The sequence below is a fragment of the Dipodomys merriami genome, unplaced genomic scaffold (assembly GCF_024711535.1).
Source record: "Dipodomys merriami isolate MVZ:Mamm:240054 unplaced genomic scaffold, mDipMer1.0.p SCAF_94, whole genome shotgun sequence".
Lineage (NCBI taxonomy): Eukaryota > Metazoa > Chordata > Mammalia > Rodentia > Heteromyidae > Dipodomys > Dipodomys merriami.
In genome coordinates, this window is record NW_027206557.1 from 3,452,378 (window position 1) to 3,473,694 (window position 21,317).

At 39.6% G+C, this 21,317-nt stretch overlaps 1 protein-coding gene across 5 annotated transcripts in view; it reads right to left on the minus strand.

The window, feature by feature from the left end:
- The window catches only part of Bbs9 (Bardet-Biedl syndrome 9), a 318,806-nt gene that overhangs the window by 142,991 nt on the left and 154,498 nt on the right, over positions 1-21,317 (minus strand). For all 5 annotated transcript variants that reach the window (XM_070014257.1, XM_070014260.1, XM_070014259.1 and 2 more), the window contains 2 exons: positions 19,837-20,009; positions 16,180-16,332 (listed from right to left, as the gene is read on the minus strand). In XM_070014257.1, coding sequence (XP_069870358.1) covers positions 16,180-16,332; positions 19,837-20,009 — 326 coding nt within the window. The remainder of the gene's footprint in view (positions 1-16,179; positions 16,333-19,836; positions 20,010-21,317) is intronic.

The following is a 21,317-nucleotide window of genomic DNA, read 5'->3' on the forward strand; positions in this document are numbered from 1 at the left end:
GAATTGTATTCATTATCTGACTTGTGAAATGTAACCCCTCTGTGAAACACTTTAATAACATTAAAATTGTGTTTTCTAAAAAATTGTATTTAAAAGAAAAGAAAACATGGTAAGATATATGGCTCACCAATAAAGTGTGGGTGTCTTGTAAGCAAAGGCCCAGAGTCCAGATCCCAGTGTTCTCCATGAAAGAGAGGAAGAAAGAAAGAGAAAACAAAAAGAATAGCAGAAAGGAAAAGAAATAAAGATACTTGGAGCTAAATTTTGCATGTTATCTGTATGAGTAAGGTACTACTTACTAAGTTGCTTCTTAGAGAAGTTCTTCTCCTTTGCAGCCTGCCAGGTCGGGTCTCTATTGCTTCTACAGGTTTTCAATCTGAAACTCTTGCATGCCACACTTCAGTCTAAGGAAAGACAAGACTACGCTCTGCAAAGCTGGCTTTTGCTGCACTCTGCTGGAATTATCCTAATGTTCTGCACAAAAAGATTGATAAGGAAGCCCAGGCCTCCACTGCATTTGGTTAAAGAGTTCTCAGGCTGGTGTCTGTCTCTGTGGATAATTACAAATATTTTTATCTAACAAAAGTTATAGAGTTTGGAAATATACACACCAAGTATCATCATGCCCATGTATCAGATAATGGCTAATCATTGATAATGATGGCAGAGACAGTACTTTTAAATGTTACATTTGGGTTTTTTGCTTTGTGTTTTTATTTCCTCTAATGCTCTCAGGCCTAAAGCTTTCTTCAGAGGTCCGTCTTTAATCATGGAAAAGTTTCTATAAGTGCCCTTGATGCACCTGATTGGACTCTTAGGGAGAATCATTTGTGCACCTGCTTTATCTACCAGTTTTTGTTTTTATTTCCTCCCCAATACACCTGCAGTCATCATGCAGCATGAATCTATTTTGGTGAAAGTCAATCAATCTGTATTGACCCAAATTCCACAAGCCAGTGTTTGGAGAGGCCTCACTACCCAGATGCAATGGAAAAGAATCATGGCCGGCTTGTTTCAAAAGTCTTCTGAGGGCAGAGAGGAAAATCTTTCACCTTAGCCCTGTCTTGGGAGTTGCAAACACAGATGTTGGCAGGAATCCCAGCATACTTCTCAATTTTTACTAATACCTGCTAAAATTATGTTCTGGACACTTTGTCTGGAAAGAAAAGTCTGGAATGACCCTTTCTTTTGACTTTATAATCTGCATAAATCTCTTAAAGAGGGTTTCACAAGGAAAGTTTCCATTAAACATTCCTTCTTCAAAAAGAAGCAGCAATATCTTGGAGTCTTCCATTTCTCTGCTGCATGGCAGACTGAGTGGGAGACTTCAGGAGTCTATAGGTCACAGAAGGAAAGTACCTAAGTAGCCCCCCACAAGGCCCCCTGCCTGAATCTACTACCAGGACCATCACAGCCACCTGCATACCAGTGCTCTGATGTGTCTGCAGCTGGCTAGCAGCAAGCCCACAGGACAGAGCCTAAGTGGCATAAATCCCCTTATTTAAGACAACAGTGTATTGCTGGAAGACACTGGCCTAGCAAGAGAAGAGACAGATCCACACTGATGTAGTTAGAAGGGCCAGGCTGGGTCAGCCCTTTCGATAAAATTTTATCATGAATCATTCTATCAATGCCCCTAAGATGGTAAATGGATCCCTTTTATAGACGGGGAATAAGCATGGTAAGTTTCAGAAACAGGTCCAAGTTCAGAGGCTGACAGCAATAAAGTCAGGACTGAACCCCAATGTATCTGACCCTCAAGTACCTGTCAAGCCCATCAAATCACCCTGGGTACTCTGCTCTGGTCCCATCGCAAGTAGGAATGGTTAGAGGGCTTTGGGAAGGCCTCCTCATATTCTGTTAAATGAGGCAACTGAAAAAGTAAAGAGAAGTCATCTCCAAGACTTCCCAGGAGTCTCCAGATCTGCTCCTATCTTCCCTCTGTGTGGTGTTAGCATGGAAGTTCTCCAAGGCAAATGAATCCAAAGTCATCTGAAGGGCTGCATGTATTGATGCAGCCTACCACAGTGACCAGCGATCACATAGGAACAGCTGAGAAGCAGCACAGGCTACTAAGAACATATTTGGCATGATGCACGTGCAAAAAGCAAAACACCCACAAACTAAAAACTAGCACATCTGGAATCAAACAAGAGAGGAGTTTTTACCATTACTAGGACCTGATTTCACAATATTTTATGATTATATGTATCATAATTGCTTCAGGCGTGATTCAAGAGGTAGAGTGCCTGGCCTGCCAGGGCAAGGCCCAGTACTGCTAATAATAACAATTTCTAAGCACATTTGCACAATAAGGAGACAATGAATTTAATTAGGAAATGATTACATTTTAAAAGCAAATGGCTTAGTACTTTTAAACAATCACCTACTTCATCAATTGTCTGGCCCTCATTAAAAAGCATGGTTAGTTTGAAAAGAAAGCAATATTTTAAATCAATTTTCCTTAAAAAAAGGTAATTTTAGTTCATGATTGATGTCCAATTTTCTTTGTAAGTGGCAGGCATTTGTACGAACTGGCATATAGTTAGCCTACTGCCAGCCCTCTTGAAATGATGTGTGCGATGGAGAATAATTATGGTGGCGAGGGCAAGAGGTTACAAAGATTTTACCATGGTGTGAGCTTAAATTATAGCCTTTAAACAAGAGGCAAGGCCCAGTGCACATGGAAAAGTGCCATTTGAATGGAATGCAGAACAAATTAACTTTTTAACATCTAGCACTCCCCCTCCCCCACTGCATGATGGTGGGGGGAGGATGAAAGCAGCCCTGCAGAGGTGTGGGAATGCACACACTGTGACAGCAAAGTGTGCATGCTAACTGAGTGAACGCATACAGTGTGACAGGAAGTGTGTGTAGTAACTACTGAGTACACACACTGTGACAGGGAAGAGTTCTGCCAGCAGACTGTGTGTGTGGTGTGTTGGCTAAGGACTTAGCTATTGCTGCTTTCTTCTCCCCACTGCTCTAGTCCGACACATCTCCAGCATCACTGTCTCTCCCCCTATCACCTGCTGCCTTGATCTATGAAATCAACCAGGAAGGCGGCTACAGGGTGCTTTTCAGTCTCAGCTTTCTCCCTGGGGAAGAGCCAGGTCCTGCCCACCTGGGGAGCCTGTAATTCTGTCTGAGCCTCCTGCTTGTAAAGCAGTAACCACCAGGCATGGGCTGTCTTTTTTTCATCTCATTAACTGGTGAAAATGGTTTCCACTGTGAGAAAACCCTGGTCATGACCTAGCCCCTACCCTTACTTAGCAAACAAGGGAACAAAAGACACCTTGGCTAAGGTTCAGGAATGCACCATAACATCACCATGCCAACACTGGCCCATACTCAGTGCCCTGACAGACAACTCTTGGATGGCCACATCTTGTTTCTCACAATCAGAGGTGAAGAGCTTTCCACAACAAAGCTCACTCTGTCCTGACCACGCCATCAAAATCTCAAAAGCCAAATCGGAGGCAGCACAGATGTATCCACTAATGCTGAGCTATAAGCTATAATCAAAGACCTGCAGTTGCAGTCAGAGGAACAGGTTGGGCTGCTTTCAGAAGCACTAGAGCTAATCTTAGATTTACTCCCAAGATGTCAGAGACTACATTCATTCTATAGCCTCAGAAATGCCTGCCATGTGTTAGGCACTGTGTTTGGTCAGGTGAGCAAGACAGACACAGTCCCTGTCCCTGTCCCTGTCTTCGGGCATACTGCCACATGCTGTCCCCAACTCCCAGGCTTAACCTCTGGTGAAGGAAAAGCACCCTGACTAGGTAGGAGACAAGCAGAAACCTCGCTGAATCACTCTTCACTCTGTGCTCTCCTCCTGGTCTTCATCAGTTTGACAAAGTCCCCAAAGAAAGTGATTGAATCAAAGACTGCTCAAGAGAAAGAGAAGACTTTTGTTTCTAAAGGTTGAAAATGCAACTCATTTTGATTAGCCGCTGAAAAAAAAAATCTGCTTCCTGATATCCAAGAATATATTAAAACACTCTTAATCTCCTCACCTTTGACAAACTGCTAAACACACAGGACCACTTTGCCTTAGAGCCTCATAGAACTGCAGAATCATCCTCACTCAACATCTTTAGTCAGTTTACAATTGACATAGAAGGTGAAAATTGCCTACCAGTGCAATCTGAATTTATACCCAGTGTAATAATTCCTAGGCACCATAGAATTGGTTGAGGGTCAGTTGCAATACCATGGATCTAGAAATCTGAAATCTTAATAAAAGTTGTGTCTGACTTGAATTACAATATTGCCAAAGTGTTTATAAGGCATGCAGGACATGGCAGGAATCTCTCCCCAAAAGGCACTGCTATGCATCGTGTTTATTTCACCAATCAGTCCTCAAAATACTTTTAGTCCATACCATGAGTACACATATGAAATGAGAAACTAGCAGAAATCATAGAATTGCAAGAGGCCTGCTGTATCACAATAAAAACTGGAAACAGTTTGTGGTCTACATCCCAAATCTACCAAGTACTGTTAAAAGGTTGTGCCTTTATAGGTGCATGACTCATCTCCCCAACCAGAGTAAAACTCCTTGAGGAGATCAACTGTTTTAAATGTATTTTGTACCCCTACCTGACTTCCCTGCCCAGCATCCCTACGAAATAGCTATTGGATAAGTGTACATGCATAAAAAAATTTCCCAGGAATACTAGATGCATGAGAGAAGCATGTATCCCTACTCTCCCATCCGCATTAGGGAGAAAAGGAACCATGTGGCTCTCCTACAAGACAACTGGCTACATGGCTTAGCACCTCCACATGACCTGGGCATGGCTGTCCACCATCAAAAGGTGCTGTGAGCTATATACATGCATATGAGCTGCAGATGTGGGATGACCTGGACAGTCCTGCCAGACTGTAATGTCCACAATGGCAGCACTTGCTGCAGCCTCCCACACGGCTGAGGCCTCAGGACCTAGCATAGTGGCCAGCACTGTACCACAGCTCAATGGTGTACCACACAGCAGGCATTCAAATAGCAGTTGTTGAACCAAGTGTGGTAGCACACCCAAAAAATAATGAGTTTGAGGTCAGCCTGAGCTATATGGCAAGGCCTTTCAATAAATAAATAAATAAATAAATAAATAAATAAATAAATAAATAAATAACTAAAGGACCCCTCTTTAGTTCCCTTCAGATGAACTGTTTCTACTACTTTCTTTCATGGCTTTTGCTTTCAAATAAACTTCGCCTTATTTGAAAAATAAATAAAACTTAGTAAAAGAAATAGCATTCGATGACTATCTGAATGAATGAATGACTATAATCTCCAGACAATCTTCTTGTTGTTGTTGTTGTTGCTTGTCATAGGTCTTAACCTCAGTGCCTGGACACTGTCCCTGCTCAAGACTGGTGTTCTTCCACTTGAGCCACAGTTCTACTTCCAGCTTTTTGGTGGTTAACTGGAAGTAAGAGTCTCACAGACTTTCCTGTACTAGCGTTAACTGGAAGTAAGAGTCTCACAGACTTTCCTGTACTAGCTGGCTTCAAACCATGATCCTCAAATCTCAGCCTCTTATATACATGAGCTACCCACACCTGTCACAATCACTTTAACAGACTGCCAAAGATCTATGCTAGTCAGATAGATAGAGATGTTAGGCCTAGATTTATTGAATTCAACAAAGGCAGTGACCAGCCCTGTCTTTAATAATTCCTGCCAGCAGGCATGTTTGTTTCATGCTTTTAGGATATACTTACAAACAGAGCATTTGTCAGGGAACGACTGAAGAATTACCCTTGCATTATTGATGCTGATGGTGGCACTAAAGACTCATAAAATTGTAAAAATTTGGTAATTTAGAATAAAAACTTAAAATGCCTCTAGTTTTTGGCTTTGTAATTATCATTACGGGAGTCTGTCTTAAGAAAGAACCCTCTAAGCCAGTGCTTATAGCTACTTGGATGGCTGAGATCTGAGGATCATGGTGTGAAGCCAGCTGGGGCAGGAAAATCTGTGAGACTCTTACCACCAGTTAACAACTGGAAAACCAGAAGTAGAACTATGACTCAAAGCAGTAGAGCACTAGCTTTGAACACAAAAGCTCAGGGACAGTGCCCAGGCCCTGAGTTCAAGCCTCACAACTGACAAAGAAAAAAAGAGAGAGAAAGAAAAAGAAAGAAAAAGAAAAGAAGGGCCAGGCAAGTGGGCTCACTCCTGTTAATCCTAGCTACTCAGGAGGCTGAGATCTGAGGATCACAATTCAAAGCAGGAAAACCTGAGTGGCACTGAGCTCAAAGTGGTAGAGTGCTAGCCCTGAGCAAAAGAGCTCTGGGATAGCACCCAGGACCTGAGTTCGAGCTTCATAACCAACAAGAAAGAAAAGAAAAGGAAAGAAAAGAGAAGAGAAGAGATGAGACGAGACGAGAAGAGAAGAGAAAGAAGGGAGGAAGGAAGGGAAGGAAGGGAAGAAAGAGGAGGAAGGAAGGAAGGAAGGAGAGAAAGAAGAGAGAAAGAAAAAGAAAGAAAGAAAAGGAAAGAGAGAAAGAGAAGAAAGAGAAAGAAAGAAAGAAAGAAAGAAAGAAAGAAAGAAAGAAAGAAAGAAAGAAAGAAAGAAAGAAAGAGAGAGAAAGAAAGAAAGAAAGAAAGAAAGAAAGAAAGAGAAGGAACCTTATTATTACCAAAAAAGGGGAGGATGAGAAAGTACAGTCAAAACAAAAAATTAAATTTGAGTGTTCTCCCCACTCCACTCCTATCCTATTTTCTGAACGTTTGAGACAATGTCACAGGTAGCCTAGGCTTGTCAGAAACTTCCAATTATCTGGCCTCAGCCTCTTCAGTGCTACAATCATAGGCATGAACCATGTTCAACTTTTGAGTCCAAGGAAGATAATGGTTAGTCTTAGTAAGAGAATGTTTAACTATGGTTGTTATCAGTTTTGATAGATTCTCTCCCTAGCCAAAGCTGAAAGTTAAAATGCCTGAGAATAGAGGGTTTTTTGGGTGCTGAGCATTTTATGAATGCCTGGCACTCCACATGATACTATGCCAACTAAACTTTATCTGGACCTGTACTTGATTGGAAGCTAACAGAATTGTCATTTAACCAATCACCTGGTGTTGACTATAAAAAATGTTTGAAAAATAACTAAAACAAAAAGAGTAGAGATATGACTCAAGTATATAGTATCTGCCTAGCAGGCTCTAGCCCCTAAATTCAAACCCCAGTATTTGCAGGGGAAGGGGTGGTGGTGGTTAGACTTGAGATATAGCAAATAATTTATGTATAAATTTTCATCACTGATGATGCTGTGTATTCTTGATTCTTGATGACTGCTTCTTAAGCACACAGGCACCAAGAGTTCCACAGTGACAAAAATCTTCCCCAAACGAGTTGAGAATTCAAACACAGTGTGGCAGTAGAAGGCTGCCTGTGGTGCCCAGGCAAGCACTCAACTCCAAGAGTGGAAATGATAACCATCCAGAAGTTTCCAGAAGAAATGCCACCTGTCTTTGGCAGGACCAGAGACCTACCTACATGCATGGAGCACCACATCAGGCTCTGTGTTAGGCCCTGAGACTGCTCAGCAGTGAGTGATCAATGCTCTACCTGGTTGTCATGCTACCCTGCAGACAGACTGAAAATACTAGAAATCCACTTCAACTAAATGTACAGTGCTTACATGCTAAATAGTTACGGGCCCTGGGAGAAAAGCAATATGAAAGCTTGGTTGTGGGCTTTTTTAACAAGATAGTCCTAGTACAAAAAAATCCATTACAATGGTCTACTGCTGAGCTACAGGGATTCTGTCATCACTGTTTATTAAGATCAGCAAAGTGACTGTCAAACACTTTAATTACTGATGATGCAGTATATTTTCCAAATATTTAAGTGATCATCCTCAATGGCAAAAGACACTATTGTAAGGTCCACTCTGGGAAGGCAGAGCCGACTCCTCCCTCCTCCTGGTTAAGTCTCTGCCCAGTACCTGCATCACCTAGGTAACTAGCACACTTGGGGGCAGTCACCTCCTCCCTCCCTGAGGTCAACTCAGTGTGGCCACATCTTCTCCCACTCCTGGCCCCTGGCCTGGATAAGTCCTGGCCCAGTTGTGGTTCAACCTTTTTATTCCTGCTGCTTGGACTTCCAAATTGACCTGAGGTGGCCTGCAAATAAACCTTTCCCTTGCTTGAATACCCCAAGCTGCTCTCTTTCCTAAGTTGCCAATTTAATTTACCTAACAATCATCCCATGCCTTTTCCAATCAAGAAGGACCTATGTACAGTTAGCCAATAAACTGATAAACTAATTTCTTAAATAACATCTCTTAATCACTGAATTTCAGCAACAAAATGTCCAAGTTTTTCTAAGTGCCCTTTCTTTAATTAGCCTAGAGTTTTTTGACATATTACACTGGACATCTAGACTGAACAATACCACCAAGATTCAAAACCCATCACAAAGTATACTTTCTAAGATAACTCTAAAGATATTAGATTAAGTACACATACAAGACTATATCAAGAGCAATAAGAAATACATCATTCTTGTGTTGTTTCGTGAAATGTCGTCAAAGTCTCAGTTTAAATTTAGGTACATGGGGGTGGTTTATCTCAGGAAGAAACTTTGCAAAGTTTTCGTACTAGTCCTGCAGAGCACAAAGTTTGCCCATATCTATTTGTAGTGGGCCTGACAATAAGGATGGGGACAAGAAACACGGCTGAGATCTTGTCGAGAAACATTTCAACCTTGTTCTGCTCATGACAAAGCTTGATACAATCAAGAAAAATTACTTTCGGATGTGGGATACTTCAGGGATTTGAAGTAGTTTGCTAAATAGGAAGCTAAATCCAATTACTTTTCTGAAGATTTGGCATCTTTAACTGAAAGCCAATATTCCAATTAACATTAGACAAATACTCAAGCTTCTCCACATGTTCCAGGCATCCTTGCTGGCTAGCAAGTAGACTGCTTTTCCGAGTTTAATTATTCCCATATGCATATATACTGGAGTTATACATAAAAAGGGGAAATTTAAAGTTCTTCTGTAGTCCACTTCTGCATATGCACAACCAAAATTTAACCTCCTATATAATTTTGCCTTCTTTTCTAAATTAAGAACATACCAACACAAAATTTTAAATATGTGATGTTTCAAACTACATAAGTAGTATTAATGTCAAAGGCTCTCACAAAAATCACTTCATTCGACACCCAAAATACAAACAAACAAAAACCACCTCAGTATTAAATACTGCCCTTAGCCTGCCAGAAGCTTAGAAGCAATTCAGATATTCTATACCATATTATCTACATGGTTCTCTTAACATTAAAGGAATTCTCGAAGCAAGAATAGCATTGAGGAGAAAAGATTCCGTTTCATGTCGGGAATCTTCAGCTGGAGACTCGCTGAGGACCTATGTGTATAGATACAAGGTATTAAAACTTATTGCCTCTGTGTCACTTAATGACAAATTTTATACTAACACTGTGCTCTTTAACAGAGCACATAAGTTTTCTGATCAAGGCTTTTAGAGCAAGTGATTATTATTTATTTATTCAGAACTAACAAAGAATATAGAGCCATATCAACATGATCGGTCATATCATATTTAGTTTTGGAAATTAATTTAGTCTATTTTCTAATATAAACTAACTTATCTTTTCCAGAGGTTAGGCTAACTTTGCTGGCCTACAGTTCCTACTGAAACAGCAGAGTTCAAGATTAGGAGGAGCTGGGTGTGCCTCTTCATATCTTTGAATGTCATGGTTAGTAGGCCTCAACCAGAAAGGTGACAGGGATTCCCTGAAGGTGTAGAAGGAAAAATGATAAAAACAAATAAAAGCCAAAGAATAGAACACAAATGAATAATGTTATCTAATGAGAGAAACAAGTAGCTGACACAGTAAGAGAGGAAAAGGACTTGTGGGACTCCCTGAGGCCAAAGTCTCAGTCAACAAGGGCAGGTCCCTACCACCTTCACCTTAAAGGTGGAGTGAAAGATGGAGGAATACAACTCATGAAAAATCTCTCCTCCACAGAATATGGCACTACATCCATCACTCCAACTGGTCAATCAATCAAATGAAAATATTTTTACCCAGAAGCCCTGGGTTCAAAGGAGTCAAAATTTATGCAGAGGGAATGGATTTCCCAGAAAGCTAGTATTCTTCTAAAAGACACTTGAAAAATCACCTGGAAAGAAGCACCAAAACAAAAATGCAAGTAGCCTGACACAGAATAGGGTAAAGTGGGCACTTGTTAGCTGCTGACTGTACTGAATGTAGAACATTCTAGTAATTCTCAGGTAATGGGAAAATCCACTTAAGACTAGGGTGCATTAAGCCAATTATCTATCTCTGCCTTGTTTCTGGATATATATTAGACCTAACAAAGGTGGGCTAGGAATGTGGCTTAGTGTTAAGAGAGTTTGCCTAGCATGCATGAAGCCCTGGGTTCGATTCCTCAGTACCACATACATAAGCAGAAAAATCCAGAAGTAAAGCTGTGGTTCAAGTGAGAAAGTGCTAGGCTTGAGCCAAAGAAGCTTAGGGATAGTGCTCAGGCGCTCAGTTCAAGAACCATGACTGGCAAAACAGACAAACAAGCAAACAAAAAACCACTAGGGTATCTTTTAAAATGCACCACTTCAACTGACCCTTGGCCATATTTGGTACTGGCCTCCTCATATGCATACAGTAAAACAGCTTGGTTGTGCACAAAGCACTATAAAGATAGCACATCCTTTTATTGTTGCTCCAAAAGATTTCAAAATCAGCTGTCTAGGAAACTGGCTTTGCACACTATACTTAAAGAGAAAGACAATGTGGGAAAGGAAAAGAAGCTGGGGGCAGTGAGGGAGGGCAGTGGGGGCTAAGGACTGTACTACCCACCCACAATTCTAACCATTGAGAACTCTATTTACAGAAAACTGATACAAAGGGAATAATTGTGCTCTATGGGAGTAAACAGGAAGAGATAACCCAAATGAAAGAAAGCCTCATACAATTACAGATAATTGGAGGCCACTTTTATATTTTTCTCTCATCACTGACACAAAAAGATAAGATTTTCATTTCCTTAAAATGGGACCATTAATAATTTTATTATTAGAAACATCTTGCTTCAGCAGGTATCTCAAAAAACTAATGTTTTTAAAAGATCAAACAAAAGTAGAACAAAATTTTAGCACAAGGGTAGCCTGGCATAGAATGATTTATTTCAGATATATTTACCAAATTTCGGCATCTCATAAACTTTCCAAGATAAAATCCTAATATTAAATTTACAATCTAGTCTGACACCAGGAGCAAGCAGAAAGCCTGAACAACTGACTGAAGACCATGCCGACAAAGAAGTATGCATTTGGTTTATGAAAAACCCACATACCAGCAGCAAAATGGGCCAGACTGGTACTAGTAACTGTTCTAACACATAACAGCAAATCCTCCACGTAAGCCCCACCTATGCTAAATCTAAATCTAGAAAATGCCACAACAGTACTTTGCACTTTCCTACTTTCTTTGACACTAATTTAGTCTCACAAAGCCCAGTAACTTAGATCATAGTCATGGCAGTCAACACCTACCCACCACACTCCATCCCCAGGCTGCTACCAGAGGAACTAGAGACCCAGGAGCTTCTGAAATCCTGAATTGATGAAGGCTCACGATTCCAAGACTCCTACTATTACTATCAAGTAGATATGACAAATGTAGACTGATAATGAAGCTGAAAATAAACAGCATGCTATATGAGGGCTGAAGAGGTCTTGACAAGTCCAGAGACAAAATGGAGAAGGTAAAGTTCAGGGAGGTAAGGTGACATATCCAATCTCAAAAAAAAAACCAAAAAACACAAAGAGGTTGTGCAGGACCCAATCTGTCAGGATGCAATTTGACAGTGTTTTCCCTTTCCTTTTGGTGCCGGTACTGGTACTTGAACTCAAGGCTTGAGCTTTTTTTCCTCAATGCTAGTACTCTACCACTTGAGCTAGAGTTCCACTTCCAGCTTTTTTAGTAGTTAATTGGAGCTAAGAGCCTCATGGCCTTTCCTGCCTGGGCTGGCTTCAAATGGTGATACTCAGATCTCAGCTTCCTGATTAGCTAGGCTTACAGGTATAAGCCTCTAGCACCTGGCTACTGACAAGGTTTTATAAACAAAAGAACCACTGGAGACATAATTTATATGAGCAAAGGTTCCTGATGATTCCTCACTAGTACCAACCATGCTGTTCACACTACCAAACATGCTGTTCACACTACCAAACATGCTGTTCACATTAAAAGAGCTGCCAGCCACGCTGTTCACACTAAAAGAGACACCAACAATAGTGTTCATTGTCCAGCTAGATAAACTCCCAGAGGCGGGCACCGGTGGCTCATACCTGTAATCCTAGCTACTCAGGAGGCTGAGATCTGAGGTCTGTGATTCAAAGCCAGCCTGGACAGGAAAGTCCATGAGACTCTTATCTGCAATTAGCCACCAGAAAACTGGAAGTGGCATTGTGGCTCAAGTGGTAGAGTGCTTGCCTTGAGCTGAAGAGCTCAGGGACAGTACAGGCCCAGAGTTTAAACCCCACAGCTAACACACACACACACACACACACACACACACACACACACACACACACACACACACACACACACACACACACACACACACACACACACACACACACACACACACACACACACACACACACACACACACACACACACACACACACACCTGCTGGGTAGTGAAGGCCTATTGGACTAGAATTGAAAAGGATTAGGGAATCATCAAGGAAAGTCTATTAGAAGCCCCAATTCAAGATGGAGAGCTGGCAATTCTTTGTGCCTGGAACCATGCAGTCCAGCTCCTAGACTTCTGTGGGACTACAATGATTTTTTTATATCAATGCCATAAAAATAAAGAGTGGAAGGAAGTTTGAACTACAGAAAAAGTAACAAATAACAAACTCCAAACCACAAGATCTCTGTTTAAAATTATGCTTAATACAGCCTCTATTTTGCAGAAGAGAAAAACAAGCCAAGTGTCTTTCTAGAACATTAATGACTATCAGTCATTACATCACACGTATGTCATCTGACACAAACTTTTAGATCAGTAAATATTTCCCTGTGCTATAACACAGGGTTAGTGTTCAAGCTGAGCACACATAAAAGCCCTAAAACATAAGCCAAACCCAAGGGTAAGTCCAATTTCCCCTACTTCAGTTTACTCTACCAATCTACCATTTCACAAATGCATGTGAACATTTTACAACATGAAAGAGAACTTATTTTGCAAAGCTTTTCTGCAAATGCAGTAATAAGCACAAGCATTGGATAGCAAAAAAACAAAAAGCCCCCCAAAATTTAACTGCAATAGAAGCTAAGAAAACTGCAGAAGTTAACAAATTAACAAAATCCCCTCCTCTGATTCTCCAGTTTCAGATATTCTACCAGACTTTAAGGAACTATCCAGGTGATTTTTTTATATTGGTAGATGCATGTACAGTGGTATTAGGATGTCATGAATGTATACATGTGTCAGGATGACCACCACAGGAAATAACCCAAGCCCAGGGATCTATGTGTCTGCAGCTCACTTGCCTAGAAGCTGCCCTCTAGAGGGTAAGGTAAAAACCTATAAGGAGACAGGATGGTAGATGCCATCTAAAACAAACACGTCTACATGCTAAACAGGAAGCAGGTAGCTAGTGCCCAAGCTGTGCCACCAGCTGTGAACAACCCCAGCATAGATCACTTTAAACATTCCTGACAGATGAATCAATGTATGATCAACATCTTCAGACTCCACAGACCAACTGACTGTTGATGACAGTGTAGGGGAATGTACGTGTATTGGAATGGAGTACATCTCAGTAGCACTGTGTTGCTTAGAATGCATGAGACCTTAGGTTTAATCCCAGAAGTGCAGAAAAAGGAATCCTAACTACTTAGGACATAAGAGATCAAGAGGATCATAGTTCAAGGCCAGTCAGAGCAAAAGTTGGTGAGATCCTCAGGTGAATAAGCCAAGTGTGGCAGCACATGCAGGGACTCTTCATGCACAGAGATATCCCCAGGTACACAGGAGATGTAGATAGGAGGTCTGCTTGCAGTCTGAGGCAAAAGCATGGGACTCTACCTGAACAAAACAAAGCAACTGCAAACTGGGAGAATGGCTCAAGTGGAAGGTGTACTGCCTAGAAAGTGTAAGATCCTGGGCTCAAATTTCAGTACCCCCAAATGGAAGAAAAAGAAAGTCAACCAAAAAGTACAGAAGATACCTATGACTACAGAAAAACGTAAGCTTATTTTTCTAAATAAATGTAATCTAATTCACAGCAGTTCCTAGATGACCCCAGCCATAGCATGTCCAATCTCCATGACATCCCTTCAGTCCTCCATACCTAAGATCCAATCCTGCTTACTCAGAGAGGAGATTCTGAGAAAAAAAAATTGCTTTGTATGAGGAAGAGCTCAACCATTCTGTAGGCAGTAAATAAAGTTATATTTGCAGAGAAAAGGCTCAATAAATTATTATCCCACTTAGAATATGGTGGGATTCAAACTCAACAACATGGCATCTACAAAGGGGCATTTCAACAAGTGACTGCCTTGCATTCACTATAACACAGAGTCTCATAAAAACCAAAAGGAAAGGTCTGCTCGGCCAAGAACTGGCAGCTATACAACCTTCCTGGCTATGTTGGCTTGCCTGAGTCCTCCAATTATATTGTTTAGGAAGAAAGAAGAGTTTCCACTTCTTACAGCTCATGGGTATTTTAAAATAAATCACCCCAATGACTCATGAGGCTAGGCTCAAAGAATTCTCTGTTGCTTTGTTCTCTGTAGTGGCACTGGGATCAAAGACATCACTTTCAAGAGACTGTCTTCATTAACAACAATAGAGCATTCATTCACAGAACAAACATTTACTAAAAACTTATTAAGTGCCAAGACCATATTAAACTAAGAATACAATGGAGGAAAAGACTAAATAAGTCCAGCCTTTAGAGTTTACACTGTAGCTCTAGAAAAATACTTGTTTCTATTTTTATTGCCACAAAAATAAAGTCCCACTGCTTATGACATAGTGGTGACAGTGTCATCCATACACAAGATGCTAAATGGGACAGAGAACAAATGTTTCCTGTGCTTCTCAGGTGCTTCTCTGATTGCTCATCATATGATCATCCCAGCACCAAGATCAACAGAGAACAGAGAAAAGCAGAAAGGTCTCCTTGCATAAAAAAACAGGACTCTAAATAGGTGGCAGATCTAATATTAAACTACTGTATCAGAAAAAAAAAAAAAAAAACACTTTTTAAAGCTGGTATCAGGGCTCTGATGTAGCTCACATGGCAGAACACTTACTTGCCTAGAGAGCGCGAGGCCCTACTACTGCAATAAAAACAAAATTCTGGTATGGGCCATGCAATTCAGGTAGCCCTTGGAGAGCAGGATGGATTTAGGTAGAGCTTGTTATTTTGGTGCTTGGCTGATCCACCAGGCAGTCATGTTTCCTAGCCTGGTGAATTGTAATGGTAAGACACACTAAACAAAAGGTATGGTAATGGGATACATGATATGCCCCAACCACAGTAGACTTAGCTCAGAGAGTTTCCTGAGGGTTCAACTCAACATTAAAACTGCTCTTTAGTTTCTTTTTTCATAGAATGTCAATCGTACAAAATAAGAACATGAAAAGCACAATGTGGCTAAAGTCTACAGTACAGTTATGCAAAGACTCCATCACAGTGGAATTGGTATCAGGCTTATTCATGGAATTTAAGTTTTAATAATTGCTATTCTGAGCCAAAGATTATGATTCTGAGTGGTTTTTTGAGATGTAATGCCTTAAAAGAGCTAGTTTGCCCAAGCTATGACAACAGTAAGCCTCAAGTAAAAGGAAAGCAAGAAAGAAAATTCTCTTTGAATAGAACTCTCTGAACAAGGCTAAGTAAAAACTTCATCTCAAAATACTAACTAAATAATACTGGAAACACAAACAAGTTGCTTGGAAGATAACTAAAGAATTATGATGATAGGAGTTGTTTAAATAATAAACCTCAAAGTAAAAAAAAATAAATAAACCTCACCATAGTGCATAGGAAATAAATACCTTATGTTGGTATTCTGGAGTTTGAGTCTAGGGTGAGGAAGAAAATTTTATTCAGGGGTGTAAAACCATCACCACTGTTATACTGACCTGCTTGTAAGTTCCATCTAGTAAGGTGTCCAGGTGTTGGAGGGGAGCAGGTGTTTTATCTTTGAATCTTGTTAAGAGCCGGCGTTGAATGGCCCGGAATTGTATAGCTCTTTCTGATAGGAGTTCCTCTAATTTTTCACCATTTATCCGTAGCTACAATGAAGAATTTCTTACATTAATATGAAATAGGTACAAAAAACATGTTAAAGTAAGCATACAGTCAACAGCAATAAACATTTAGAAAGTGATAATAAACAAATTTAAATATACATACATCTGTGGGAATTAAAACAATGCGGTATTTGGTAAATGAATACATAGTTAATACTGTGGAACAGATCAAATAGAAATGTAGTGAAGGTGACCCAATATCCCTGGAGGAAAGGTTGATTTCTTTTGTAATAACTCACTACATGGAGATAAGAAAGCATTTCTTCCTATTCTTTTTTTTTGGGGGGGGGGTCCAGTCTTGAGGCCTGGATTCTGGGCCTGGGCGCTGTCCCTCAGCTCTTCAGCTCAAGGCTAGCGCTCTACCACTTGAGCCACAGCGCCACTTCCGGCTTTTTTCTTTTTGCTTATGTGGTGCTGAGGAATCAAACCCAGGACCTCATGCATGCAAGGCAAGGACTCTACCACTGAGCCACCTTCCCAGCCCCTTTCTCCCTATTCTTTACCATAAGCTCAAGTGTAGACAGAACAGAGGTTAAGACACTATAAAAGCACTAGAAAAAATAAAGGCATGCAAAAGGCCTTTATTATTAAAAGTCAAAAGCCTCAAACCTACAAAATAGATATTAAATTAAAAAAGGTAATTCTACATGGTAAAAACTTTTATTTAAGCAAGAAGACAAATAGCAATAACTATAGGGTAATCTATCTAAAAAATGATCTAAAATTCTATCTAAAAAGCATGGGAAAAAGTATAACTAAACAGAAATCAGTGAGAAAAAGAGTAATGCAACAGAAAAATAGGCAATTTCCTATAAAACTTGACCCAACAGACTTTTAATACACAGCTTTTGTTCTAATAACCCATTTCGAGGACTTTATCCTAGAGATAATATTTGCAGAAAGGGTATATATACATATAAGAATATTTGCAATGTAATTGTTCTATTGTTCATATTGTCTTAAGATATTACTAATAATCAAAATGCCTATCAATAGAAACATTAGTTAAATAAAAAGACTATATTCTGCAAGGTAAGTGCTGACATGAGATGCTACCCAAAATGTGTTCATGAAAGCAAACAAAAGACAGAATAGCCCGCATCATGTGATACTACCCGTGAGCATGTTTTCTCAACAAAGCTACATACTAGCATAATCATAACTATGTAGAATATTTCTACAAAGATGCACAAGGAACTAGTCTCCAAAAGCTACCACAAAAGAGGAAAGAGAATGAGAAATTATTCATCATCGTTGCCCATCTCACATTTATTAAATTCAATAGAAACAAAGGAAAGGCAGCCAGTCACAAGGAAGAAGGCAGACATGAGATCGGAGGCACTCTCATGCGAACAGCTAGTTCAGCTTCACGAAACTATAATAAAGCTACCTCTGAAGGAAATTCAAATGTTTAGAAATTAACCATATTATAGTTTACATTTCTGATATGAGTCAAACCAAACTTCTTTGCAGTGCATTAATTCCCTCAATATATAAGTATTTCATGATATAAAACTTAAAATTTTATTAACTTCTTTCAATCCCAATTTTAGAAGTACTAAGTAGCTACCTAAGCCAAAAAAGGGAAAATTCCCTTGAGAAAAACTTTCACTACCATAAATTAACAAAATGGTCTTTAATAACTAAAAAAAATAAAGGCTTACTTATCAATAACTCAATTAATTTTATGTGATTTATTTTTATTGTTTTTTATTCCTGAATTCATGAAGCATACAAACAAGAAGACACTCTCAATATCCAGATATCAATCATGGTCTCATTCCTTTGAAGGTACAGCCTCCCTGCCATGACTGAAATGGTTTTGCATGTCAGAATGTGAACATTTAACAAAAATGTATGATCCTAGGGCCAAGAACTGTGTCAGGCACTAACAATTACAGCAGTCAATAAAACAAACAAAATCCATGCCTTTTGTCCATGATGGGATGCTTGGGCTCCAAACGCTATCTTGACTCAAAGTTGAAAATCGTATTAATGGCTGGAAGCAGAGGTGTGGACAGAGAACAAAGGAAGAATAGACATGCTTGTGTGTGTGTGTGTGGTGTGTGTGTATGTGTGTGTGTGTGTGTGAGAGAGAGAGAGAGAGAGAGAGAGAGACAGACAGACAGACAGACAGACAGACAGACAGACAGACAGACAGACAGACAGACAGACAGACAGACACAGAGAGAGATACAAAATGCCCAAGATTTACCCTATGCCACAAGTACCTCCTTAGAAAGGAGGTATTCCTGATGTGGAAACTCCAGGACCCTCCTAGCAAACAGACAGGAGGGAAATCATATGTCCAACTTACCAGTAGAGCATATAATGTTTTATGTTTTAAATACTAGAACTAAGTAATAAAGAGTTCAGTCTTTCTGTGGAATCACAAAGCTCATAAAGTACCAGACCCCAGTTTGGCCCAATGAAACAAGAATTTTATATAATACATCCTAGAGGGATGGGAAGGCTCATGAACCTTTCTATACTCAGTCCAACAACTCCCCTAAACTGTCTATCTGTGTGCCACAATTTACCAATGCATAATAAATTAGAAAATACTATCATAAAGTAAATTCAGTTTCTTTCATAATGACATGGTTATTCATAATTGGACTTTCATGAAATTTTCTATTCATGTTCCCTCATTATCTCTCTATATACATATACACTCACACCATAGATTGTATCTTAATATGACCACTTATTTAGTAGTATGTTTATTTTATTTTTAAATTGTTTCAGAATTTCTCTTGTGTATTGCCTGTTACAGACATTGAAAATAAGAAGAGCCTGATGACTTAATTTTAACATATAAACTTTTGAAGCAATGACTGTCATTGTCTAATCCAGTCACAAAACATGCCTGTTCCCAAATATCAATTAATCTTCAAATGATGAAGGTAACGCCATGGAGATACTTAAGAGGACTGGCACAGGCTCTGAGGGTGCTGCCAAAGAAGAAATGTAACACCATTCAGAGGAGCAAAGTCCTATCAGACTTCATTAACTAAGCACTCTCCACAGGGGTACATGTACACTGGTATGGGAGAGCATTCTAAGTGTTTAAGCCTCATTTAGATGCAGAAGCTCTGGAGTGCTTGCCAAAAAGAAAAAAACTAACTTTCCTTTCTAACGACACCTCATTTATGGCCTGCTACAATTAGTTAGCCAAATGGCTGCCGATAAGCTCAAATAGTTTTAACAATGGGTTATTTGGGTCAAGGGTTAAGTCCTCATTGCAAGAACTAAATCAGCTCTGTTTCAAGACAAGACATATGCTTAGCTCCAGGCAGCCACTCCATAAATGGCTGCAGCTGATCAAACCGCAGGCCAGCGGGCAGGAATAAATTCCACCATCCACATAAGAAGGATGCAAAGCATGTGGCCTGCTGCACCTATCCTGGAATTCACCGTTCTCAGGATCTGGTTCTCTTTTGTATACTGAAGGAATACAGGAGACTAGGTTACGATCATACACACCTCAAAATGATGATCAATCAACTCAAAGTATTCTTGAAGGGGCAAGGATCCAGAAAAAGAACACGCAAAATCTTTGGTTCCCTGTTTTTCAAAATGTTCCTTAAGGCGGAGGATGAGCTCACTTGTTATGAGCCAGAGATCTTCAAACTCTTCACTCTGAATGCGATAACGTTCTAAGAGAGAAAAATAATTAAGAAAAATTCTTATTAACATACAATTACTAGCTGGTACTAGGTGAACTATCCCTAACCTTAACTGACAATACCAAATGACAAAGATGTCCTTTACATGATTTCTATGGCTTTATGAAAAAAATATTTCTGCTGCTATAGAGTAGTCTACTCTGACTGAACAATAAAATATAAAGCACTATGAGATACTGCAGTAGAGTCATTTTGGGGAAGGATCATTGTAACCAATATGCACTATGAAAAAATGAACTATGTAACTTATGGGTAGGGACAGTAGGGGGGAAATGGGGAAGAAGGAAGGAAGAAGTGACATTGTCAAGAAGCACTGTACTTATAACCTGACTAACAAAATTTAAAAAGAAGTGGGTAGAGGGAGGGAGAGTGATAAATGGAGTAAGTATGATAGGGTACATTGTATATGTATATAAAAATGTCACAAGAAAGCCCTCTTGTACTTTTAACATATACTAATAAAAATCTTTTTTAAAATACTTATTATATTCAAAAATAGCCAAAAAATGCCTAGACATAGACTTAATTAAGATGTAAAAACCTCTACAATGAAATCTATGAAACTTTAAGAAATTGAAGAAACCAAACTCAGCATTGTTTCTGCTCATGTGTAGAATCTAGACTTTAAAGACATATACATAGACAAACTAATAAAAAAATATAATTTTTCAAAAAAAATAAAAATACTTCTGGACTTTGTTGTTGGTTTTCTATAGGAGTCACAAAATTTTCAAATCTAATCCCAAAGAGATTCTAATTCATAGGAGCAAGCTAAGAATGTTCCTTTCTTACCATGTGTCTAATTAAGACAACAAGAAAATAACCCAAACTTTGGTCCTTAAAAATTCTTTAAGTCATTCCACCTCACTCCAGTTAGAATGGCTATAATGAAGAAATCTAACAGATGCTGAAGGGGATGTGGCCAAAGGGGAACCCTACTGCTCTGGAAAGCAGTACGAGGTTTCTCAAAAAACTACACATAGAGCTCCCATATGACCCAGCAATCCCACTTCTGGGTATTTACTCCAGTGATCATAAACAAGGCCATGCTAAAGCTACCAGTACAACTATGTTTACTGCAGCATTATTCACCATAGCTAAGATATGGAATCAACCCAGATGCCCCTCAGTAGATGAATGGATCAAGAAAATGTGATACACACACACACATACACACACACACACACACACACACACACACACACACACACACACACAATGGAATTCTATGCTTCCATCAGAAAAAATGACATTGCCCCATTTGTTAGGAAATGGAAA